This window comes from Lagopus muta, chromosome 1, assembly GCF_023343835.1.
Source record: "Lagopus muta isolate bLagMut1 chromosome 1, bLagMut1 primary, whole genome shotgun sequence".
Taxonomy (NCBI): domain Eukaryota; kingdom Metazoa; phylum Chordata; class Aves; order Galliformes; family Phasianidae; genus Lagopus; species Lagopus muta.
The window spans coordinates 49,015,059-49,039,004 of NC_064433.1; the positions used below are offsets into that span (position 1 = coordinate 49,015,059).

Below are 23,946 nucleotides of genomic sequence, written 5' to 3' on the forward strand. Positions count from 1 at the left end.
CTAAACAATTTAGGCTCTTAGAATAAGGAAGCAAACTCATTCAGCCCTTGCTCTTCTAGAGCACTCAGCACTACTGCTAAATTCAAGCTAGTGAATCTAGTGCTTGTAATTTATAAGCCTGGGACATCCACTTTTTCCACCACTCACTTCCCCTTTCTCCAAGCCTTGCTGCAGTCTCAGTGTTGAGAGGAATGAGGGAACAACAGCGCTACCACAGTAACATGAGGACCATTGCATATGCTCACATAAGAGCACAACAGGAATTGACACCCAACTGGGACTTCTAGACACTACCACATGTAATAATACATTTGAGAAGAACTACTTCTCCCAAAAGCATCAGGAGTATGAGCAGAAAAACAATCCTCAAGACAAAACCACACTGAGAAGGAACCCAGTGAACCAGACACAGGAGAACGGATGGGAGAAGAGAGCAGAAGTTCCCACACAGGTAGCAAAAGGTAATTTTTGCTGCTAATAGGGTTTCAAGGGTGAAAAGTAAAGGTGCAACTTAACAGATAGAGCACAGCTCAGCTCTCTCCTCCATATCAGCCATTTTAGGAGCTTAAGCAAATAAGTAATGTGTAGATTCAGAACGTGCATTCACAGCTGCAAAACTTCTAACATGGCAGCATCTGAGCACTGCACATTCTTCTGCTTTAGTTTGCCACAGCATTTGTTGGAGATATCTTTCACTCTACTTACCATGTTAGGCATTCCTGCCCCAGGAACTGGCTTCTTGTCCATTTGAAACTGTGGTAAGCTATTTTGCAGTCCAGTCTTATTCTGCATCTGAGGTCCAAGACCACTGGCTCCAATCTGCTGCCCAGTATTCTGACTATATGGCTGACCATAAGGACTGGGATTGCTCATCATTCCCATCTAGGAATGAAAATGGCAAGACATTCAAATAAGAATGTTGTTCACAATTCAAAAGGCAAATAAATATTTCAGAGAAGAAAATGATATCAAAGCCATGAAACAGCTGCAATGCAATCCTGATCCACATGCTTCCCTTGTTCCCTCATGTGCATGTATTTACACCTATCACACATCATTATCTTCTCAATCTGATTGCTCCTATAAACATTGATAGATTGGCCTTTCTGTGTTTAAGTCAGTTTGGTTGGAACTGCTCTGACTCTTCAAAAAAAAAACAAAAAAAACAAAACAAAAACAACAACAACAACAAAAAGAACCAACACCAAAAAACCCAATAACCACGTAATTCAACAGATTTCTCGTATCAGTTTCTGAATCACAAATCTGTACATTGGACTAGAGAAGGAATTTTCTGCTTCCACCAAAAGGAGACAAATACCACCCCCCATTCATATCAGCAAGGTTTACCCCAAATACTTCCCATTCAACTGTCAGTACCCCCACAGCTTCTCTCCATAGGGCTATAACAATTCTCATCTGCATTTTCAGTACACAACAGCTTTCAGTTTAAGAACACACTACAGACACAGGTAACACCACAAGCACACAGGCACTGCAACTTGCTTGCAGCGAGCACTACTTGGGGTCAAGCAAGACAGCAAGCAGGAATGCTGCAAACAAAACAAAGCTATCAAACCATACCATGGAAGCAGACTGATACACAGTGTTTGTTCCTTTCTGCACTATGTATCAACTATTTGCATACTCCACAGTTTTAGCATAACAGAATACACAGTTTGTTACCTTGGAGCATTCTAGAATCTAAGGAACAGGATCAATCCTGCCCGTGAAGCAGTTTGCCCTCTGACTTTCCATTCTATTCCCTTTCAGTTTTCACAGAAAATTTGGTCTTCAGAGACCAAACAACTGGCAGGAAGACCAGGAAAACTGGAGTTTTAAGACCACCAAGCTCTCACCATTAGTCAGCCAACATCCTCGTGCAGCCTTAGCTCACAGTAAGAAAGGCACACAAGTACTTCAGAGAACTGTGACATTTCAATTCACATCAGTGTGTGACTCAGTGTTCAGGCTACTGGATGCTTGTTTGCATCCATGAAAATACCCAGACTTAATCAAGAAGTGCACACAAACTCCTATGGCATGCATCTGTCCAAGTACTCCCATTGCTCTCAGATCCTCCTCCCCTAGTAGAAACACCCTGTTCCTGCTCCTCACAAAGTCTCTCCAACCCACACAGAAAAGTAACTATGAGCCCGCAGATTACCTGTTCTCTGTGATTACCCAAAGTTTTCTTTTTCCAGGTTTTAATTTCTGCTAATCTATTACTGCAGCCTTCATCTCGCATTTGTAAAGTAAATCTGAAACAAACCATTGCAACAGGAAAAGCGGCACAAACCTTACTGACAAACCTGACACTTAGAGGAAATTCACTGGTCATATACCTGATAGCGACCACTTCCCCCCACTCCAAGCAGTAACTATAATCACACAGTGATAATTCATTAGAGAGAAATGAAAAGAACCTCTACACATGGCAGATAAGTTGTGCAACAATGAGAAAGAACTAAAAATGCTTCCTCTGTCTCCTTTAGCACTGCCACTGCCATGTCTCAACTGTGATGAATGCACGCATGGTGACAGGCAGCTGCTGCCCAAAATGAGACAGGTGAGACCCAAGCCTTCGCTGCTACAGGGAGCCAAGTGCACTGGAACCTTCGAGGACATCTCCCTGTTGCCGCTGCTGCCTAAAACTGAGCAAAAGATTCACAGCTCAGGATAAGACTGTGGGAATTATTCCCTTAAGAAAACACAGAGTTAGCTCTCACCAGAGCACATACTATGTGCTAGAGCATATATTACGCTAGCCATCACTAACACTGCCCCGCAGACCTTGTATCCTTGTGCTGCTACCAGCCTTTAAGAAAACTAACCAAACAATTGAGATTTGAAGGCTGACAGCACGTTTTCAAACTGTGACGTCATTGGGTGAAAACAAGATGCTTTCTTAAGAAAACTGAAGGACTTCTTCCACTGATATCAAAGCATCAGATGTTCTGATCCTGCTGACAAAATACAAAGATTCTCAAATACGAGCCATTAGCACTGCTTGGGGTACAACATCAGCCCCTCCAACAAGGGGGCATGGCCAGGTCAGAGGGCAGGCACTGCAAAGTGATCCCAAAAACCACACACAAGCATCACCTGAGAAGGGTCTTAAAGCCCCAACTGCTTCAGTCTCCTGGAGGAAATAAGCAGCCATCCCTCGGTCTGGGTGAGACTGACAGCTGCCAGATCCACAACCAAGCTTTGCAGCGATGTCCCCAGTCCTGCTGTCACTGACCCACTGACGTGAGACAGACAACGTGCACACAGCTCCAGGCTGAGTCAAGGGAAGGGGCAGGTGGCAGCTTCTTCACAGTGAAATCACAGGGTCTCATCAGTGACCCTGGCACTGGAAGAGGGAGTACACCAGTGTCATTTGATGTGACAGACTGTGAAACATGGATAAGAAGGGGAAGTGTGTGTGTATAGAGGGGGGAGAACATCAAGCAGGAAGAAGCAAGCAACCTAATAACTAATCATAGAAGGAAGATTAAAAAACAATCCAGTAGGCTCAGAGTGCATCAGTTGGAAAAAAAAACAAACACAGAAAGACTGACATACAGTTCACCATCAAATTAGTGAGTTATTGGAGGCAAGGGGTAGGTACATCATCAAGCATTGAAGTGCCAATCAAGGCAAGGCAGTTCTGGTGGCACTGCATGAGATAGGCACAAGGCCTCCTCTACAACACCATGTAAAAACATATGTGGCTGCACTGTGGCCCAAAGTCAGCGAGTTCAGAATCTGCACTCCTGGCCTACCTTCTTCCACTGCTCTTCCCATTGCACTTCTTCATCTACTCCACCTGCCATCCACCTCTCTTTCTCTCCTCACAGCCTCAGGTTCCTTCCATCACACACATGAGGCCTTCACACACAGCAGAGCAGAGGCACATCGCAATAAAGGAGAGGGATAAAAAGCAACAGATAATGATGCATGGCTGCTAGGTGGCAAAGGTAATCTCAAATGTTTATTCCTACACACAGCAGAAAACTGTGCTTGATTTTCCTGCCTCCACCAGTTGAGTTTTTATAACATCGGTTGAAATAACCCAACATTTGCACTATCAGCTATGCATCTCTATTGGGGTAACTGTAGTACATGCACTAGTTTAAGAGCACACTGATGTAATCTTTCCATATTTGCAAGTAGAAGTTAATTAACTTTCCTAAACCGGGAAGTTATTTTTATTAAATTCCAGCTGGCTCTTTAAAGAGGAGATCTTGTAACTGATTTATTGTACATTGCTTTCTGGTGCCATTCAACTCTCTGATAGAGCTCACATACAGTCTAACAAAATTGCGCCAGAGATATCTGCTACAATCTTTCCAAGGATTGTTACTGATGGTTATTCTCTGCAGATGATCTCATTATGTTTTAAGGTATCTACTGCAAGATACAAGCATCATTTCACTGCCATTTGTGTGAGAAACTCCCCTATCCACTCAAACTTAGATCCCCAAAGACAAAACCTTCCTGCTTCCTTTCTTCCTCTAAGCATTCTTCCCATAAACTGGGACAAAGTGAGCAATTATCCACTTTCTACAAAGAAGAAAAAGCAAAGGACCATGACATACATCTACACTTGTAATTAATTAGTACTTGACCACAGGGCACACTTGGGGCACAGAATCTAAATGCTATGGGTACTCTCACACATCGAGTCAAATGATTACTGCAAATAAAGCAACCAAGAACACTGATCTGCTGCTGCCCAAAGCGTGACATGCATATACTAACATTAATGCACATACATTGGTTTTTAATTTCTTTACTTAAATTTGCTTTACCCAGATTTTGGAGAGTGTCATGATTTTCAGCCTCTGCAACTTTCAACACGACATTTCTGACTGTTTTATTTAAAGGAAGGTCTAAATAATCGTCTTTGTAAAATATGGCAACTGATTCTTAATCCAAGTGCTATGCACTGATAAAACAGAATAGAGCCTCCTGTTATAAGAAGAGGGAGCTCTGTATATACTCAGACAATAAGCCACATTACTAAGAATTAACACCACTTCTAAATGTTTAGAGTAATCTCACACACAAGTGGAACGATCCAACAGGAAAGCCAGCAGCTCCCCTACTCACCTGGATTGCCTTCAGGTCCCTGTTGTTGATGAAAGAGCATTGTGGGGATCAGTGGGAGACCCAATGTAAATGGCCTGAAAGTCAGGTGGACCTGTGCACTTCGTGAAGGGTATGGCCTTCTAACAAAAGGCTGGACTGTAAGACTCATCAATAACTGGGAACTGCAGGAGCCAGGAGGAAAAGCCACACTAAGGTTTTAACTATACATATTTCCAAATGAAGAGTGCTTCAAAACAGAAAAGATGAACTTGGTCTTAACTTACTACAGAGCTTAAGTTTGCTGTTTACTCTTGAATCAGAGCTGGAAGGCTAGCCAGTGAAATAAAATGCCTGAAAAAAAATGCCTGAATGGTGAAAAAATCAAAGCATTACAAACAGTTTCCAAAACTCTATTTTAAGAGTAATAGGAGTATCTGTCCTCTGCGCGCTATCAAGCACCCATCAAACAAAAAGCTATTCAACAAAGCAAAACTTGTTCTAAGTCCTTTCCTCTCCAAACATTCCTTTCAGGCTGAACCTTCCCAGGTGTTTGGAAGCCACCCCAAAACAAGTGCAGGGCCCATGCCCTGACCACAGCACCTTCTCCTGGTGCCCATCCCCTTCCCTAACATCAGTTGCTCTTAAGGTACATCATAGAATCACAGAATGGCCTGGGTTGAAAAGGACCACAATGATCATCCAGTTCCAACCCCCTGCTATGTGCAGGGTAACCAACCAGCAGACCAGGCTGCCCAGAGCCACATCCAGCCTGGCCTTGAATGCCTCCAGGGATGGGGCATCCACAGCCTCCTTGGGCAACCTGTTCCAGTGCTTCACTACCCTTATGTGCATCAGAAAACTCATTCAAGTTACAACTTTTTTTTTTTTTATTCCAATGACCAGGTGAATTTCAAGCCTGGATTCCTTTCCCACATTAGCACCACTGCTACAGAGACAGGAATGCCTGTTTGTACTCCAGAAATGGCTTACAACATACATACAAGCTACAGCACGGGACCACGCTACGAATGGCTGATGAAGACAATTCAAGTTTTTGTGTATCTGCTGACCTCAAATCAATTGGTTACGGGCATTTGGGATTTCAAGCACAAAAAAAAAAAAAAAAAAAAAAAATATCCATCAAACAACAAAAGTTACACAACTAGGAAAGTGAGGAACATGCCTACCATGCAAAGAGAGCGTCCCACTGCCACCAGCTGCTAAGGAGGGGAAGAAAACATTTCAGCAGCTCCACAGAACAGCAGAACAAAGCATGACCACCCTGCTGCTAAAATCCAGGACCACTGGGAGCTCATCTTTACCATTAGAAGAGCACAACCTCCTCCCTCCCAGTAAGTCAGCATAGCACCAAACATACGGCACTGTCTGTAAAAGCCACGGCGGATGACACACCTCTGTCTTACTGAAGGACAACTCCCAGAAGCAACCTCCCACCACATAAAGGGCCAACTCTGCAAAGCCAACACAACATCGCTGAATGCGGCCCAAACGTTTTGCCTATTTTTTTTCCCCCTCCTACTAAAGGACAGCTCTGAAATAATGCCCATTTTCACAGCGATGAAGGAAACGTATGAAAGTTACTCCACAAACTCCCACATTAGCAGCGACACCGTGCTAAATTTATCAGCTAAAAAAAAAAAAAAAAGGCTTCTGAAAACAACTGCTTAGGGTCCTATGTTTTCATCCACTTTGTGAAGATTTGTAGGTGGGGGAAAAACAAAAGCAGATGGGTGGGGAGATGAAGCGGTCCGACATGCCTGTTGTCAGACTGCGCTAACTCCGCTGCACGAAGTGAAACACAGGCTCCCTGCCAGCAGCCAAACCAATTGAAGGCATTCTGGAATTTCAGCCTCCATTTCAGACCGTGCTTTCTCATCCGGCAGCCGGGGCTGCTTTACGCGGGCTGTGCCTGCTGAGCTCACCCTACGAGTCTCCAAGGGTTTTCTCAACAATTAAAGAACTTTACCTTCAGCTTACCCCCCCCCCTCCCCTTTTCATCTCTCTTTTTTCTATTTAAATCAGGCTGAGACTACAAGCAAAAAAGCAGAAGTTCTGCATTGGTGTAGAGATTCCCCAAAGCACAAGGTGCTGCTTACTTTAGATGTAAAGCACAAGGCAGGATTTTAAGAAGCGATGAAGACGGCTTCATTTTGAACTATTTCAGCCAAAAACTCAATTTTGTGGCCTTCCTTGATATCTCCTAGATAAAGAACATGGTGTTTCGTTGTTGTTTTAACAGTTTAAAGCTCCACTTCAGGTACAATAAATAAGGATTAAGATGTTACATTTCAGCCTGAAACTCGGTGCATTGATTTTGGACCTCTGAATACAGGTTTTTTGTTTTTTGTTTTAATCAAAATATAATAAAGTCAACAATCAACTAATTCCAATACAAAAACACTTCCAAGTATTTCTTTCCACTATGAATTACATCTACTGTAGTAATGGGACTTTGCAAAGCATTTATCAAGCAAAGCTACGTGAAATGAACAGACCACAAAATTAACATGTTACCAGTCACAGCTACCAGAACCACAGTTAGCAGCACACTGAGCTCAAGCAAGCAGCTAAGATCAAGAAAGATGTTAATAATGCTCATAAGACATTAACATTTTATTTAGTACATTAAAACATAGCAAAATCATCAACACAGCAGAATTCAGTCCTTCTAAAAACAGTTTCCACTCATTAACCAATAAACACAAAATAGCCCCATCAAATGAAATGAAATGTTTACATATTTTTGAGGCTTTTTAATCAAAACTCAAAAACTTATGCAATATTCATCTGTTTCCCTATGCTAGTGAAGCTATTTGTGCAAGCTAAGACAAATTTTAGACTTGTAACTTAAATCATTTGGTCTTCTCTCACTTTTCCAGAGCAATTACACAACTGCTTCATCCAAATCTCTTACATTACAAAAGCACATCCATTCCCCCTTTCCCCCTCAATATATTTTTTCAGCTTTCCAATTTAGAAAAAGGTAGGCAAAACCTTTCCAAACTAAAAACTAGAGCTGGGTGCAACTGGACAGCTGTTAGGAACCCAACTCTTGTTTGTAGGTATTCACACAAGCATTCTTTCTCCAGTAACTGAAGCATGTATTTTTCTATAAATCCAACATACGTCCTAAACCATCCAGCACATCAGCCCATTCCAACTCGTATTTGCTTCTTCTCACCTGCTGCAGCACAAACCAATACTCATCTGATCACAGGCAGCAAATACTCTCATTAAGTGTCACACAGAAAAGCATCACAACTTCTAGAAGACCCCATTTTGTTCCCATCACACTCACCAAACTAGATGAGAAGATACAGTTGTGGACAAAAGCACAAAATAGATTAAATACTATGAAGTTAAGTTTGCATTAACATTGATGATCTATGCTGCCACAGAATTAAGAAAACAAAACACCACCACTTAACCTAGGAAAAACCATACTTGCTGAGTAACTTCTTGTTTCCCCTGATTGCCATAAATACCACTTTGGCAGTATATTAATTATTTAGCACAAGATTCAGGACTCTTAAAAAACAAAAAATCCTATTCCACAGAATCTCTACTGCAGATGAAATAAAATGATGTGAGAAAAGGGTACTAAAGTCAAGCTTAGCTTGCCTTACCTTGTTCATGGCTCCAGGCTGCGGCCCCCTCAGTCCAGCCTGTCCCCCCATCTGCGGGGAGCCTTGCTGCAGTGTCTCAGCCAATAAGTTACCAGCAGTTCCCATTCCTGGGTTTGGGTATGGCATATTTGGTCGCCCTCTGCCTGCTCCAATCGAACCGTTCATGACTTGCCCCTGCATCACCCCCTGTCCATTGCCTGCTGCCAACATCCCAGGATTCATGCCAGCATTCATCCCTGTGTTCATTCCCATGCCAGGCTGGTTAACTGGACTGTTTACTGTTGGCATCATTCCCGCTGTAGATTGGGCTGAAGGACCCTGATTTGGTCCGCTTGTACCCATCGCCATACTGGGAGAAGTCAACCCAGCCTGCGCCATGGGGCTCTTCACCATGCTGTTCAACATTCCCATTCCAGGGCTATTTTGTGGAGTTTGGCCGGCCATGCCCTGCCCAGGGCCACCGACCCCCATATTGAGATTTGGGGAGCTACCAGCCCGTAAAAGTTCTGACAGCTGCTTGTGTTTAGAGGCAGCATCTTGTGCCAGGCCAAGGCTGGTCTGCAGCTGATTAATGTCACCACCATTGGTGAGTCCCAGTTCTGTGGAGCTGATCAGTTCATCTGGCAAGTCATGTTCCAGATCAAATAGCGATCCAAAATCTGAAAAACAAGAAGTTTTATAAGGTCAATGCAAGCAGCAGCAGCAGGTTTCTTCTTGAGTAAAAGCCTTGTTTATCAATTCTTTTTTATTGTTCATTTAACTATCAAAAATTCACTCGCTATGTTCCAGTGGAATTCCTCTATCATTTATTATTGAAAACTACCCCGATTAGTCATCATAAAAGTCATTCCTACATCTCATCAAGCCTAAATTGGAGACAGCCATTCTACTTGACTTTCCTGCAATGCCTTATTTTGAAAGAACATGATCTCCCAACTTGGGAAATTTGAAGGGAAAGGAGGGAAAAACTATTAACATTCCATAGTCTGCTAACAGAATTAGACAACTGTTATTAACAAGAATTAAAACACTGATGAGAAAGCACCACCTTAATTTTTAAGCTTTCACTGAAGTATCCCTTTCAGGAAGAGACAACTAGTATCAATACGTGCTTTTCAGAAAATGTTTCTAAAAACAAAACAGTTTTGTTGTTGTTTGGTTGTTTCTTCCGATTTTCTACACCCAGTTCTTCCCAGAACAGACCTATACAATTAAACTGAGCTTCATGGAATAGCCAGTATTTTTCCCACAATAAGCATAGCCAGAAAACAATCAAAATAACCTTCCTGGCCACAAAGCTGTGAAAACACAGTAGGATTTAGAAAAAAAACACTTAAATAAAATTCATATCACAAGACTCCTTGCAAAGTATACTGCAAGTGATGAAGTAGAAAAAGATTACTATTTAGGATACATAGATAAGGGAATATTACACAGTGTCTAACAAATTCATCAAGAAAAGAAGTTCCAACGTCTGCAGAGATAGCATTCACTTGGTGCCACTTTGGTATTTAATCCAAGGCAGCTAAAACAAAGGTGATCTAAGAAGTTTACTGTATGACGCAGCTACGCCCACCAACTGGGCTGTAAAGCTTAGCATTTGGAATTTGGGAATACACAGTGAAGGGTTTTTCTGCTTCTCTTTTTTTTAAGTTCTCAACGATGGAAATAGTTCAGCATCACTTTTGAAGAAAGGTCATTTCATGGATGCTCAGTAAGAGGTCTTCCACTGCATCTTCAAAAACTTCACATCTAGACAAGGACCTACAATACCACTCATTATTTCAGCAATTGCTAAGAAGGAAGTGTCAATTACAGTGAATTTTACAGAGGCTGGAGGATGACTTGTTCCAAATACTAATGGAGAAAGACTACTGTAAAACCAGCATGCAAGTCAGAAAAGCTGAGCAGCATAAGAAACACGTTCAAAATGTTTCATATAACACTGAATCCAAACTGCAGAACTCCAGTACTAAGGGGTTTTAATGGTGATTTATTTTCTTCTTCTTTTCTGAAAACAATCTCTCAACTATCATCACAGATAAGACCATAACTTTTTAGAATTCTGTAAATATTTAAAAGGTTAGCAAATACTCAGGTATACCAACACAGAGATTTCAAGAGGAGACTCCATAGCTCCACTTAAGTATTCTTCATCAAGGCAAAGCACCAGAGATGGAATGAGAGTTTCCACTAAAGAGCTGTATCAAACTGGTAAAATCAGCTAGCCCACCCACCTGGTGGAGAAAATGTTCTACTAAAAGTTCTGCTTTCTGGTACATTCTAAGGATTCATCTTCAATGATGCAATATTTTTCAATACAATCAATATTTTTTGAAGTTTCAAAATGAGAGAGGCAAAAGAATGTAGTTCTGTCCAAGTTCTTCAGCATTTAAAACCTGGTAGCAGATGGACAAGAACTTCTACTCCAACAGATGCAGCCTCTGACACAGAGCGAGTCCCAGAACCAAAACCCACTTCATGTCCCCTGACAACAGACCACTCCATACCCAGCCATTCACAACACCACCTGGAAAGTGGTCAGCAGCCATCTGAATACAAAGAACAGCCCATCTTTCAAACCATCACTGGTATTTACTCAGAAAGACTTATTTACATGATTTCAGACATAACACTGCAAAAGGGCAGTGCCATTTGTGTCTTGAGAGAGAGAAAGACTTGCTCATCCTTCTGCACAAGACAATATTAACCTGCCTCTCTGAGGAGCTCGTTCTTTCAAAATTCCCCCTCATCAAGCAAGTGGGTACTTCCAGCTGCTAAGATGACTTGCTCTCATCCAACCCAAGAGCCCTGGTGCAGGCTAACAGAGCTCCTTGGCAAAGTGGATTTGATGCAGACCCACCAGCAGGAAGCAGAAAGCCATAAAAACGCTGTATTCTTAATTAACTTCTCACATCACAACATACCAACAGTTCCATATCTAAACAGAACAACTAAATGGCTGTGAGATTATCCCATTCTTTACACCCAAAAATTTAAATAAGAAAGCATCCTGTTCTTTCCATATGAAACTAACCTGCAAAGATTGGCAACCACAAAGAATGTGCAATGGAAGAGTTATGATACAAGAATAGAGCGCCTACAAGCCAGAATCATAATGCCAGTGAAGCACCACTCTGACATGGTTTGCCACTTTCCCCTCTTTTTTTCCACAAACTTCAAAGTCTTCTCCAGCCAGATTAAAAGAACACAGAGAAAAATGCTCAGTTATCTGCTCAGCTAAGGAATCACACTTAGGAGTGTGGCAGGAGGCAGAAGACTTCAGACACAAGACTGAAACACGAACAGTCTCAAAGGACCATACAGAAAAATAGGACTTTGTGTGCACATGGCACGCTTTACAATCCATTCCAGTCCTTTACATGTACTGCTCTCTTACAACCTGCCATAGAGACCTACCTATGGCCACACCAAACGCTGACAAGGTGAGGGCAGACAGCTCTGGGTACGTGACAATCATAGCAAATACATCCACACAAGAGCCAATAGAACAGCTTAAGATAGAGGTGATAAAAACACATAGAACTGGCTGGCTTTCCAGTGCCATTGCTAGCCCTGCAATCTTTTATCATTGAAGGCACACATGAAGATTTCTTACTAAAAAAAACAAAGCTGGTAGTGTGAAGGGGAAGGAGGCAGAACAATCCTGCAAAGGTTTCCCTACGTGATTCATAAACCTTAGAGACTACGGTGTGTAATCACAGACAAAGAGAAGCTGGGACAGAACAGAACAGACAAAGACTGACCTAAGTCAGTCCATCAGGATCAGCAAGCAGTAAGTGTTAGAACAGGGTGATTTCACATGATGCTGTTAATGGCATTATTAGTGCACCTCACTAATAAAGGAAAGTGAAATAGATGCTCCTGCCATCTGAGATTACAAAAAATGGAAGGTACCTCTGAAGCACAACATTCAAGTAGGTACTAAATGTTAAACCGAAATAGTGTCTGCATGCAAAGGCATATAATAATTCCCACTACGAACTGTACTGCCACTGAATGTCAAAATGAGCCTTTGTAGAGTGAAGAAACCGGCCAACTCACCACGGCTCCATTAGATCTGTAGTAAGAAAGTGGGTGAGGAAAGCCAGCAGATGGAACTGGTCCATTTTTTGTAGCAGCAGCCCAGCTCACCTAGATTTAGTCACATGAACTGCACCCTCTGCTTTAAGAGTGACTGCAAAGATCACCATGTCAGCTTTTCCTTGTATGTGGTGCATTGCTTCCACAGTTTTGGACCCTACAAACACTTCTGCTAAGTTTGCCTTTGACAGCTAATCTGCATGACACAAGGAGACTGCCAGACTGGGGTGGAAACCCACCTGACACCAACAAGGCCCTTAAACTGCTACAGATTCAAGGTGAGCAATCAAAACCCACAAGTCATTAAGAAATCAGTGCCCTTTCAACCAAGTCCCAAAGTAGGTATTTCAAACCAGTGTTACTGCAAGAGCGCCAGACAGTGATAACAGCTGTCAAAGCACACAAGGCAAGGTAGACATTTCTGATAGAAGTGCTCACAGCACAAGGACAACATATTCCTACTATCAGCAAAGAAACTCACATATGGATTTAAGTGGCACATGTTAGTTTCTCTTGCATGCTTTCTAGCCTACAGTCAGTAGACTTCTCATTTCTGGCTTCCCACCACCTTTCAGAACAAAATGGGAGTTTCTATCAGTATGGAGATCAGCCGGCACTAGCAAAAGGATTACAATGAATCCGGTCAGTCTTCTGAGAACTTGCTTACATGCTACAAAACAGCCCAGAACACTTCAATTTCACTTGCTCTGTACCACAGCCTCAACAAATCTAAGCACTCCGTCTCGAAGGAGGTGGTATATCTGAAGAAACAGCACCATTTGCTGACAGTGATGCCAGAAGAAGCCTTCACATCAGTCACGTAAGCCAACTCATTCCAGTGCTTATTGCTGACCATACAGAGGGAATGAGACTTTCGGTTTCTGTCCCTGCATCCCATGGACTACATTACATTCTGAACTCAGACATCAAGCTGCTGAGCAGTCCCCTTTTTGCACAAGCGTTCCTGGGTTCCAGAAATGTATCAGTGGATCAAATACTACCAGTCCTTCGGTTCACAATGAGTCACGTGGGCAAGGCTCACTACAAGACACTGAACACAAAGTATGCACGTGACAAGGTTGACAGGAGCTGTGGATGATGACAGATTACACAGAAGACATGAAACCTATGCTATGCTTTCAGACAAATAGCAGCAATAAGGTGCTGAGCACAGTACCTTCCCCACATGGCAACGTCAAAGCTATCCAGGAATTGAACAGAGTTAAAGTATAACAGCAGGAAAGCCCAGCAGATACAACCAACACCCAATAGTAAGCAGCACCAGTAGCACAGGCCCTAAAAGGCATTGCCTGAAATGCTCATAAAAACAAAACAAAAAAAAAAAGGGGGGGGAGGGGGGGGAGGCAGAAAACAAGAAGTAAAAGTGGCAGAATGGGACGCTGAGCTGCATTCTCACCAGGCAACTCTGAGGTATCCATGAAAGTGCAGAAGCAAAGGTGAAGCACAGACTGGTAACAAAGCACTAATAAAAGAAAATCATCAATTCCCACGGCATCTGCAATGGCAGAAGATGAAGCCAAGCATGTTCAGGCAACTTCAATGGGGGAAAAGCACACTAAGAAAGAGGCAAAAACTCTCAAGATTCCTACCAAGTGGGTGTGAGAGAGTTCTGCTATATTTTGGAGACCAGATTTACGCTTATGATTAAAAGCCTTGAAAGAGAAAGCTTTTCACATAAGATGGTCTGCGAAGCCACAATTACCCAACGGTAACGAGAACTTTGCCAAACCATTTTTCCTACCTTAAATTGGAGAGTTTAAAATAATCCACTAATTTGATTCAAGACAAAAGGGGGAAAAAACTATTCAGCATCAGCCTACACAATTAAGGTCTAGATTCATCATTGCTACTACTGCTGCTTCCAAAATCCTATGGCATCAGCCTCTGCATAACTGTAGTCATCATACACAGCTGAAGTGGAAGCACAATGTGGAGGTCTTCACTACTGCTCGTGCAAGAACAGCTGAGAATTCTTATGCTGTATGACAGTATTTCAATAACAGCCTTCGCAATAGACTTAATTTTTAATTCTGTTCCCTGTGAGAAACTGGGGAAGCACTGCCTCCTCCTTCCTTCCTGCTAATCCAGTGAAGACCTAAATTTGCTCACCACATCAAGGAACTTGATAACTTGAAGACAAACCACAAACAACACAAGCAAAAAATACATCTGAAAGGGACGCATGCTACTCATTCTGAGAGCGGGCTCAGCACCCCTAGAAGATACCATGTGCAAAGGCACAAAACATGTCAGCAAGTCATGCTAGCACACAGCTCCAGGCATAGTTTTTAAAAACAACCAGAAGTTTGTTGGTCAAGAAGTGCAATTCATTATCTAGAACACACAATTTCATACTAGTTAGCAGATAGAAACATCAGAATTTTGCAAGCATAAAAAAGTCACTTTAAACAAGTAGCCACTTATTGCTCAACATCTGTTGAAGGTTATTTTAGGACCACACTCTTTCTTAATTTTTCAAGTTATTCTCAACCCCTTTCAACTTACATTTAGGAGAAAAGTCTAAATTCCACGCAGAAAACTAATCTACAAGTTTAATTTATACTCTACTCCAGCTAGTTTACAGACCAGTTTTAGTAGACTCTGGATAACGTGAGTCTTGCAATGCTAGATGAATACTGTGTTTTCATTTTCATTCAAAGCTTTTTACAAGGCAGCATTTAGAGATACAGATGAGTGCAGTTCGCTGCTGAGAAAGAGTGAAAACTTCATGATTCTGGAACATGGATTTTGCTCTAGGGAAACTGAAATGTGGTAATCATATATGGAAGACATTACTTCAGGTGCAAGTTCAGAAACACTGTTCTTTGTGCAGCAGCGTACTCACGCTTTTATGTAATACAGCAAAAAGGTACCAGCCATGCTGTCCTTGATGATCCAAATAAGATGAAGCGCTGATATTTCAATTCCAAGGTGCTGAAGTCACACAGTTAACCATTAACTTGTGAGTGTGCTGGTGTTCGCACGAATTTCATTGCGCTACCTTTCAAGTCTCAAATTAGTATTCTCGCTCCCAAGAGTATCCTGCTTTTGGATGCCACTGAAATTCCCATAGGGCCACGTTAGGTTACATACTGCTTGTCTGTGGTATTGTTAGAGAGTAAGAAAAGCATCTTAGCCAGGAGTCTGATAAATGCTGGAGCATCACACACACAAGTCTGGAAAGCTGGTGGTCTCTGCAGTCTGAGAGCTGCTGGTTTGCTACACTCACAAAAAAATGGGTACGTGCAGATAGGAAGGGAACACCTTCACGTCTGCAAACGGACATCATCAGCTTCATTTAAAAAATGGTTACAAATCAGTTTCAAGGAAAGAATGAAGCTGACTTTGTTGTCATCTCCAACTCTGAAATGATGTAATCTACATACACAATTAGCAGAGTGAAGTCAGTTTTCTGACTGACTTGAGTTCATTCAACATCACTCCTGAGTAAAACCAGAAAGGTAGTATCAAATTCATAGATACAGAAACCAAAAGTCAGCACATCAGACATCAGCTTTGACCAGTAATTCAGCTGGAGCTCCTGATATCCAGGAACCTCACAGTTCTGCAAGGAAATAAATGTAGTTCAAAATTCCACTTCTTCTGGTGATGCAGAATAAATGCAGTACAGAGGAGTTTTGCACTGTCAAAAATGGAAAAGAGCTAAAGGTTTATCCAGCCTATTTTACAGTCATCAATAATAGAAAGAGATCTGCATAGTTTCTGAAAATCTTGCAGTCAACTTTTACTTTTTTGGTGCAAATCCTAGCTTAGACCATGGTTTTGTATCCGCGCTGTTCCTGTAAGCGCAGCCAACTAAGCCATGAGTTACTATGAATGGAGTAGAGAATTTATCATTCTTTTTCCTGACTTTCATCAGAAAGTTCTGTAAGAGAAGAGTGCTTGAAAAAGCAAATAACGCATTTTGCAGAACTCTAAACATGTTTGTATGCCAAGGCATTTTAACCAAACTTGTTGCTATTTAGGAAGCAAACAAAATCACGCTGGCCGATATATCAGTCACTGCTCAGGGAGAGGACTTCTGTGAATTGCCCTGCATCCACTTCTACTTGAAGCTCTACAAACTCAACCTAAACACGGATGTGCTGTCACTGCATACAACCATATGCAGAGACAGATGTATTTTACTTCAGCCTGCTGCTACAGTGTAAGGAAAGACTGAAAACCCAGGTCCTTGGAGACAGGTGTGTGGTGTTTATCTGATGGTGAAAACGACACAGCAAAAATACCCTGTTTGCCAGATAACAACTCCGAGTGACTTCTGGCCAAACCCTCTCTAAGGGGGCACTACTTACAGTGATGAGCAAAGTTAAAGTAATGGCATTGCATTGTTAGAACATGCACTGAAAGGCTGCTCCTCTGAAGAGCAGGCGAAAAGTACACATGAAATCACAGCAAATTAAAATCTAGTAATAAAATCACTTTGAACTTTTCCTGTACCTTTGTAATTTGGACATTGCTGATCGCCAGTGCCTCATGAAACAGACATTCTCAAAAAAGCTCCAGATTCCACTACGCTCTCCCCAGATAAAGCCTGCTGAAGGGTGGAAGGTTTTTCGTGCAAATACAGAACTGACCAATGATCTGAACTAGGACCTGCCTGGACTAAATCCTAACCCTGCTCTGACAACATGGAGAAAAGATGCAAGAGTTAGCAGGGTATTTTTCATGACCTGTGTAAGATACACCCAACTCAGCGGAGTAGCAAAAGCAGCTGCACAGCAATCTGAAAGCGCAGCAACAACCAAAGCCTGTAGGATTTCCTTTGAAAAGTTACTAAGCGCCATCAGAACGGTCAGTTTGCAAAACATTTAATAAACCTTCCTCCTAATGCAGGTATTCTGACAGCCCAGACAACTATAAGGCAGAGATACCCCTTCACTCTCCCTGGCAGATGCAGTGTCTGCTCCTGGCTCGCAGATAATCTACTACAACACCTGGTTTACAGACTGTATTATCCAACAAACTCTATTTTAAAGCATTTCTCAGCTCACTACATACTTAGGGGAAAAAAGAAAAAAGTGGTTCAACAGGGAAGGAATAGAAATATTGAACTGATGGCTTCAAGCAGATAATGACTTGGTCTTTGACACTGGTCAGAAAACAGATTTGTGAAAGTTATTTAAAAGATGTGTATACAAACCATAAGAAGAAAAAAAAAAATCGATAGCAGAGCGAAAACAGAGTTGAAAACCTTACAAGTGCATCTGGAAAAGGCAGAAAGACAAGATCAGTAAGATTCGTTTCAAGCAAAGAAACAGTCTGATAACATTTGGAACAAATGAAAGATGAGGATCAGTCAAAACTGTAGCAATCCAGGTGAGAAGTTTGGGTTTTGTTTGTTGGTTTGTTTTATTGGGGTTGTTTTCATGCAAGATTTAAACCTTTGCTGTAAGGGAGAGGAAAGTTTTAAAGGTCAAAAGCAGTTCCTGAAAGAAACTAACAAAACAAGACGACAAACTTGTGTAAGACAGGTTCTGAAATGGAGAGACTGAAGATGCGTTAGCGCTCAGAAAAATGAGACTTTTGGATACGTTAAAGTGAAGGAAGTTAAGGCACATATCAAATTGGCAGTGATGTCTGATAGAACGTGTGCCAACTAATTAATCGTAGAAAACTGACTTAGAGCAAGTCAGAAACACTAAGCACTTGCAATCCTATTTTCAGATCTAACAACCAAAGCAGCGATACCGTACCAGCATACTGCAGTGCTGCGTATATTCCATTTTTATTCCTTGATGGAAGACGGCAGTCTTTGGAGTCTGCAGCCCCAAAAGCTTTCCCAGTACACAGAACCCAGGTGATTTCTAAGGGCAGTGAGCACTGTAAAAAAAATGATTAACCTCATCCTTACTGAATACACCAGGTAGAAATTTGTACGTGGCAATCTCAGCATCGCCGCAGGAAAAACTGAAGCGATCACAGATAAAAAGGACGACATGAAATCAATGCTGTAAAGCATCCAGTTAAAAATGAATTGTTATGAGGGACTTCTACTCATTTACTCAAGGAGATCATTTCTCAGGATGCACTGAAATTATGCCATTTTAGCAGCGAAAAAAAAACAGACTGAGGTATAAATTAATTTGCTAATATAGTGTTAAAAAAAATGAATCTTCCCAGACCAGATGCAACATATGAAAACAGTGTCTCTACCAGAGAGGAGGGGTAAGCAAATAAAGCTACACTGGCAAATTTTCTCAATGTAGCTACTCAGTACAGAAAAGTTGCTAGCACAGTGTCAAATTTACATGCTACAATGAGGACACCGTGCAAACCAAAAGGTGAGCCCACGGTAAAGCTCTGAGCCTTAATACCTGAAAATAATACGTATATGATTACCATTCTTCTATCCAACTAATTATTTGAGTTTAGTATATTCCAGTGCCAGAAAATGAGCAGCATCCTGAAATGAAAACGTGGGTGAATCAGAGGCTCACTCACCAACATAAATACACCAAACTCCTACTGGGTTGGGAGTAAGTTAACTTACAGCCAGCCATCACTTCCACGTACCTAACAGGCTGAAACTGTATTTCACATTAAGAAATCAAGGCAACAAGTCCACAGCAAAGGAAACACACAGTCCCACTGTGCCCATGTGCTGCAAAGTTTGATGCACCCTTGAAGGTTCTTAACCTTTCTCCCTCCAGGTTGAATATGGAAATCAAACCCTGAGTTTAAAAAGAGTGCTGGAATAAACACGTGAGCGCCGTGTTTCTGATTTTCTATAATGAACTCTGGAGTGGGGACAATCTAACAGATTCCCTACGTGGAATTTATGATAGGAGAGCTGCCTGCACTATTTTAAAACAAATTTAAAGAGCAGATAATTTAACCTATCTGGTTAAATGGCAATTTGAAAATTGCTTCCTGCAACAGCAAAAGCGAGACCAAACAAGAAGCCACGCAAGCAGCAACTGAAAAACTTAACCTTCAAAATATATTTATTGGTTCAGTGCACTTGATTTTATTTCATTAGAGAAACAGGTGTAGTAAGTTAAAAAAACAAAATGGAAGTGTCCCAAATGCAGGTTAAAAACTGTCAGTGAGGAAACCAGCAGGGTTAAAAACCCTCTGTGTAGTATCCATGAAGTGTCTGCAGCACTACAAACCTCTGCATTGCCACCAGATGATGACCACCTCAGTGAGTCTACAAGAATTTTATTCCATTTTGTGCTGCCACTTCTGAGTTTCTGCTCAATACTCCACAGTGTTTCACTGTAACTAGAAAAAGTTCATTTATTAAGCTGCTCGATAAGCTCACAATTAAAAACCAACACATTCATTCACATTCACAAACAGAACGAGATCACCACTGCCAAGGCAAAGTCAAAATGGTTACTGCTGAATTAGGCACTGGTTTCCAAGCCCAGCAGTCAGCTCTGGCTAAAGATTCTCCAGCCCTCTTCTGCTCTCTCACCGAAGACCTGTTGATATTGGGGGAACAGTCATTTCTTCCAGTCACACACTACCCTTCCTGGATCTAACACACTCTAAAAGTTGCACACAAACTTTTCAGAACTAAATACGTCATTCACCAAGTACAGGGAAGACAAAAGTCACAATCTGAACGTGATTCCAAGCAGCACCACAGGCACTGCTCAATCCAACTGAATCCTGTAACCTTCTGCTTACTGTCAAGAGACCGATCAATCAGCTATCTTATACTTTGAAAACTGTTCCTTTTTTTCAGCAGCTCTGATCGCTGTCCACATCTCCACAGGCTCCAGAAGACCTAAAGTGACTGGAATGAGACTCCAGGGTACAGGTAACCAAGTGCACTCACAGCAGAACGATACCAAAAGCTTATCTGCTTCTCAAGAGGCATCCAAAAGCTGAACATCCCTTTGGTACACCCTCTGCCCTCCCAGCAAAACCAGATCTATCTGCAAGGTGTTAGGACACCCATCGCTTCTCATCTCCACAGCATCACCAAGGGCTTCTGCAGGGACTGCAGAGAAGCCCCTCATCTGTCTACAGGGCAATTTCAGACATTTTGGCCTCAAAGCAAAGAAATGGGAGATGCGAGAAGAAGTGCACTCCATATTGATTCTTGATGCAAATAAGGTATAGTAACATTTTGTTTCTCTAAGAGTCCTGATGAACCTCATGTCCTAAACTGGCAATCTGGATTCAGGATTTAGGCCACCAGCTTTAGCAAAAGAACTATTTGAAGCAAATGAAAAAGCAAATTTTGGATGTTCTTCTGCAAAGAAGAAGAATCACAGAAAAATAATGATAAAATAAGCAGCGTGCACAAGAGAGAGGGAAAAAGGAACAGAAATAAATCAAATTTCTAAACGAGCTCTAGAAGAAAAAATACACACGTGTATCCACCTAAAATAAGAAATAAGCCACGCATTCGTGCATGTGGACAGGCACACCCATAAATTCAACAATAAAGAGTGCTAAAGATGATGCTTCTGTGCAATTTCAATTTTCTGCAACAGGAATTCAAGGCAGCCGGCTTCGCGAGGAGCTCTGCCATAGCTACAGTGCAAAAGACAAGAAAAGGACTAAATCTCGTCAGCGATTGCCCAAAAGCACAATGCAGCGAGCTGCTTCGCTTCCGAAAGAAACAGAAGGGCAGAAAGACACGAACAGCCTCCTGCGCCGTGAAGGGAATGGGGTCGGGGCTGGAAGGGAGGGAAGCGTGGAAAGGCCGAGGGCAGGCCCGAGGCAGAAGGAAGAAGGGGGGGATTCGGGCAGGAGAGGGGAGAAACAGGGGAGAAAAGGGAGAGAAAGCAGGCCGAGGCCCGGGCCCCCGAGACTGACCTGTGCCGTCGCTGGCGGACACGGAGAGCGCCGGCGAGGAGAGTTTAGGCCGCTTGGCTGAAGGCGGGCCCGGCTCCACCACATTCTCGGCCATTTTTAATTCTTTTTTAGACAATCACTCCGAGCAGAGAGACGGCGGGGAGAGCCCCCAAACCCCAACCTCCTGGGGCCGGGCCCTCGGGGGGCTGCGGAGCGACGATGCGGAGGGGCGAGGAGCGGCCGAGTTCCCCTTTTTCCGCCCCTGGGAGGAGCGGGGCGAGGTGGAGAGCGGAGGGGCTGAGCGAGGCCTCGGCCCGCGGGCGCGGGGCTGGCAAAAGCCCCCGCCAAAAATAAGAATTAAAAAAAATTAAAAATAATTCAGAAAAAAAAAAAAATCCAAAAAAAAACCCCAAAAAACAAAAAAAACCCGAGGCTGGTGGTGTTGGTTGGTTATTTTTTTGTTGTTGTTGTTTGGTTTTTTGGTTGTTTTTTTTTCCCCTCCTTCCAGTGAGATTAATCCCGGCTGTTGTGCTGCTGGTGCTTCCTCGCCGCCGTCACCATCATCATCTTCATCCTCCGGGGGCTCTTCTCCTCCTCCTGCTGCTGCCTCCTCACCGCCGCCATCAGCCTCTTCCTCCTCGGCGCCGTCCTCCTCCTCCTCATCGCCACCAGGAGGCGGGCGAAGGAGGAGGGGAGAGAAGAAGGAGGAGGAAAAAAGAAAAAACGACCGCCGTCCTCCTCCTCCCGCAGCAGCAGCGCCTTCCCCCTCCGACACCACCCTGCGAAAAAGAACCCACCGGCAGCGAGCGGGCCGGGGGCAGGCGGGCGGCCGGGCGGCCCCAGCTCCAACGCGCGTCTTCCTCTCGGTCGCTCCGCTTAATGGCTGCAGCAAGGGGAGCTGGAAGGAGGATGAGGATAAGTCCCAGGAGTCTCCGCTTCACATCTTGTTGTGCAGAAGGAGGAGGGGTTGTTGTCCTGATGGAGGCAGCGCCGATCGCGGGATGGGGAGCCGGGGGGCCGGGTTTCGACACCCTCTGCTTTCCCCCCCTCCCCCTTCTCCTTCCCCTCCTCCGCCCTTTTCTCCTCTTCTTTTTCCCCTTCCTCTTTCTCTCGCTCTCAGTATTGCGCTGCCCCCCCCTCGGGCGCAGGCAGAGGGGCCGAGCCCACGGCAGCGGCAAGAGGAGGAGGAAGGAGCCGGCCCCTCCCCCGCTCTCTGCCTACCTTCCCCCTCCTCCCGGGCGGCCGAGGATGGCTGCGGGCGCCGGGGCCGGGCGGGGAGGGGGCTGCCCGGCTCCGCTCCGCCACGGGGACTCCCTCTTCGCGAGGGTGGGGGAAGGAAGCGACGAGGTTGGTAGCGGGGGGGAGGGGAAGGGGGGGGGGGAGAAGAGGGAGGAGGGGTGCGGCTTAGCGACCCCTCCGAGCTGAATTGAAGCGGGGGAGGGGGGGGATTAAAATTAAAGTAATAAAATCAAATAAAGATTCCGCCGGGGGTGGGTTAAATGGCCGAAGGAGGGAGGGGGAGGGGGGTCCCGGCGCTGCCCGCGGGGGGGCGGATGGGCGGGGGGGAAGAGGTGGGGGGGGAGGCGGGACGCGCAGCGGCGCGGGGGCCGGGCGCAGGCTCCCTACTGCCCCTGCCTGGCGCTCGGCGGCCGCCGCTCCCGGGGCGTGCGGAGGAGCGAGCGAAGCGGGAGGGAAGGGAGGAAGGAGGCGAAGGGAGAAATTAAATAGAATGAAATTATTAAAAAAAAAAAAAAAAAAAAAAAAAAAAAAAAGGAGGGGGGAAAGAGAAGGAAAAGAGAAGGGAGAAAGCAGGGGGCGGGCGGCTCGGTTCCTCGCTGCTCTCCCCGTCCCCTGGTCGGGCCCCTGGGTCTCTCTGCGCTGCCCTCCCCCCGGCTCGCCCCGTCCGCTCGGCCTCTGGCTGTCTCTCCCTCCCTCCGTCGCTCACACACAAACAAAATGGCGGCTGTTGTTTCTTCACTCTCCCGAGTCCTCGGAGGGAAGCGAGCGGCGGCGGCGGCGGCCGGAAATGAGCCAAGAGAAAAAAAAGGGGGGGCGTGGTCAGCTCCGGGGGGGCGGGGCCCGGGGGCGCTGGCGCACACAATGGAACGCGGGGGGCCGGCGTGCGGCGGCGGACGGGAAGGGTGGGGCTGCCGCAGGGTCACGAGACCGCGCCGACGAATCAGCGGCCGCCGTTCGCCGGCTTCTTCCGCAAACTGCGTTGGCCCCGCCCCTTAAAGGGGAAGTGCTAAAAAAAAAAAAAAAGAAAAAAAAAAAAAAAAAAAGCCCCGTTTTCCTCCTTCCTCTCCTCACGCACTTTTCT

At 44.1% G+C, this 23,946-nt stretch overlaps 1 protein-coding gene across 1 annotated transcript in view; it reads right to left on the minus strand.

Moving 5' to 3' along the window:
- Window positions 1–22,974, minus strand: part of EP300 (E1A binding protein p300) — a 58,824-nt gene extending 35,850 nt beyond the window's left edge. The window contains exons 1-3 of the mRNA XM_048926718.1: window positions 21,648–22,974; window positions 8,724–9,382; window positions 706–882 (exon numbers count right to left, since the gene is read on the minus strand). Of these exons, the coding sequence (XP_048782675.1) occupies window positions 706–882; window positions 8,724–9,382; window positions 21,648–21,741 (930 nt within the window). The 5' untranslated portion in view covers window positions 21,742–22,974. The remainder of the gene's footprint in view (window positions 1–705; window positions 883–8,723; window positions 9,383–21,647) is intronic.
- Between the last annotated feature and the right edge of the window lie 972 nt (window positions 22,975–23,946).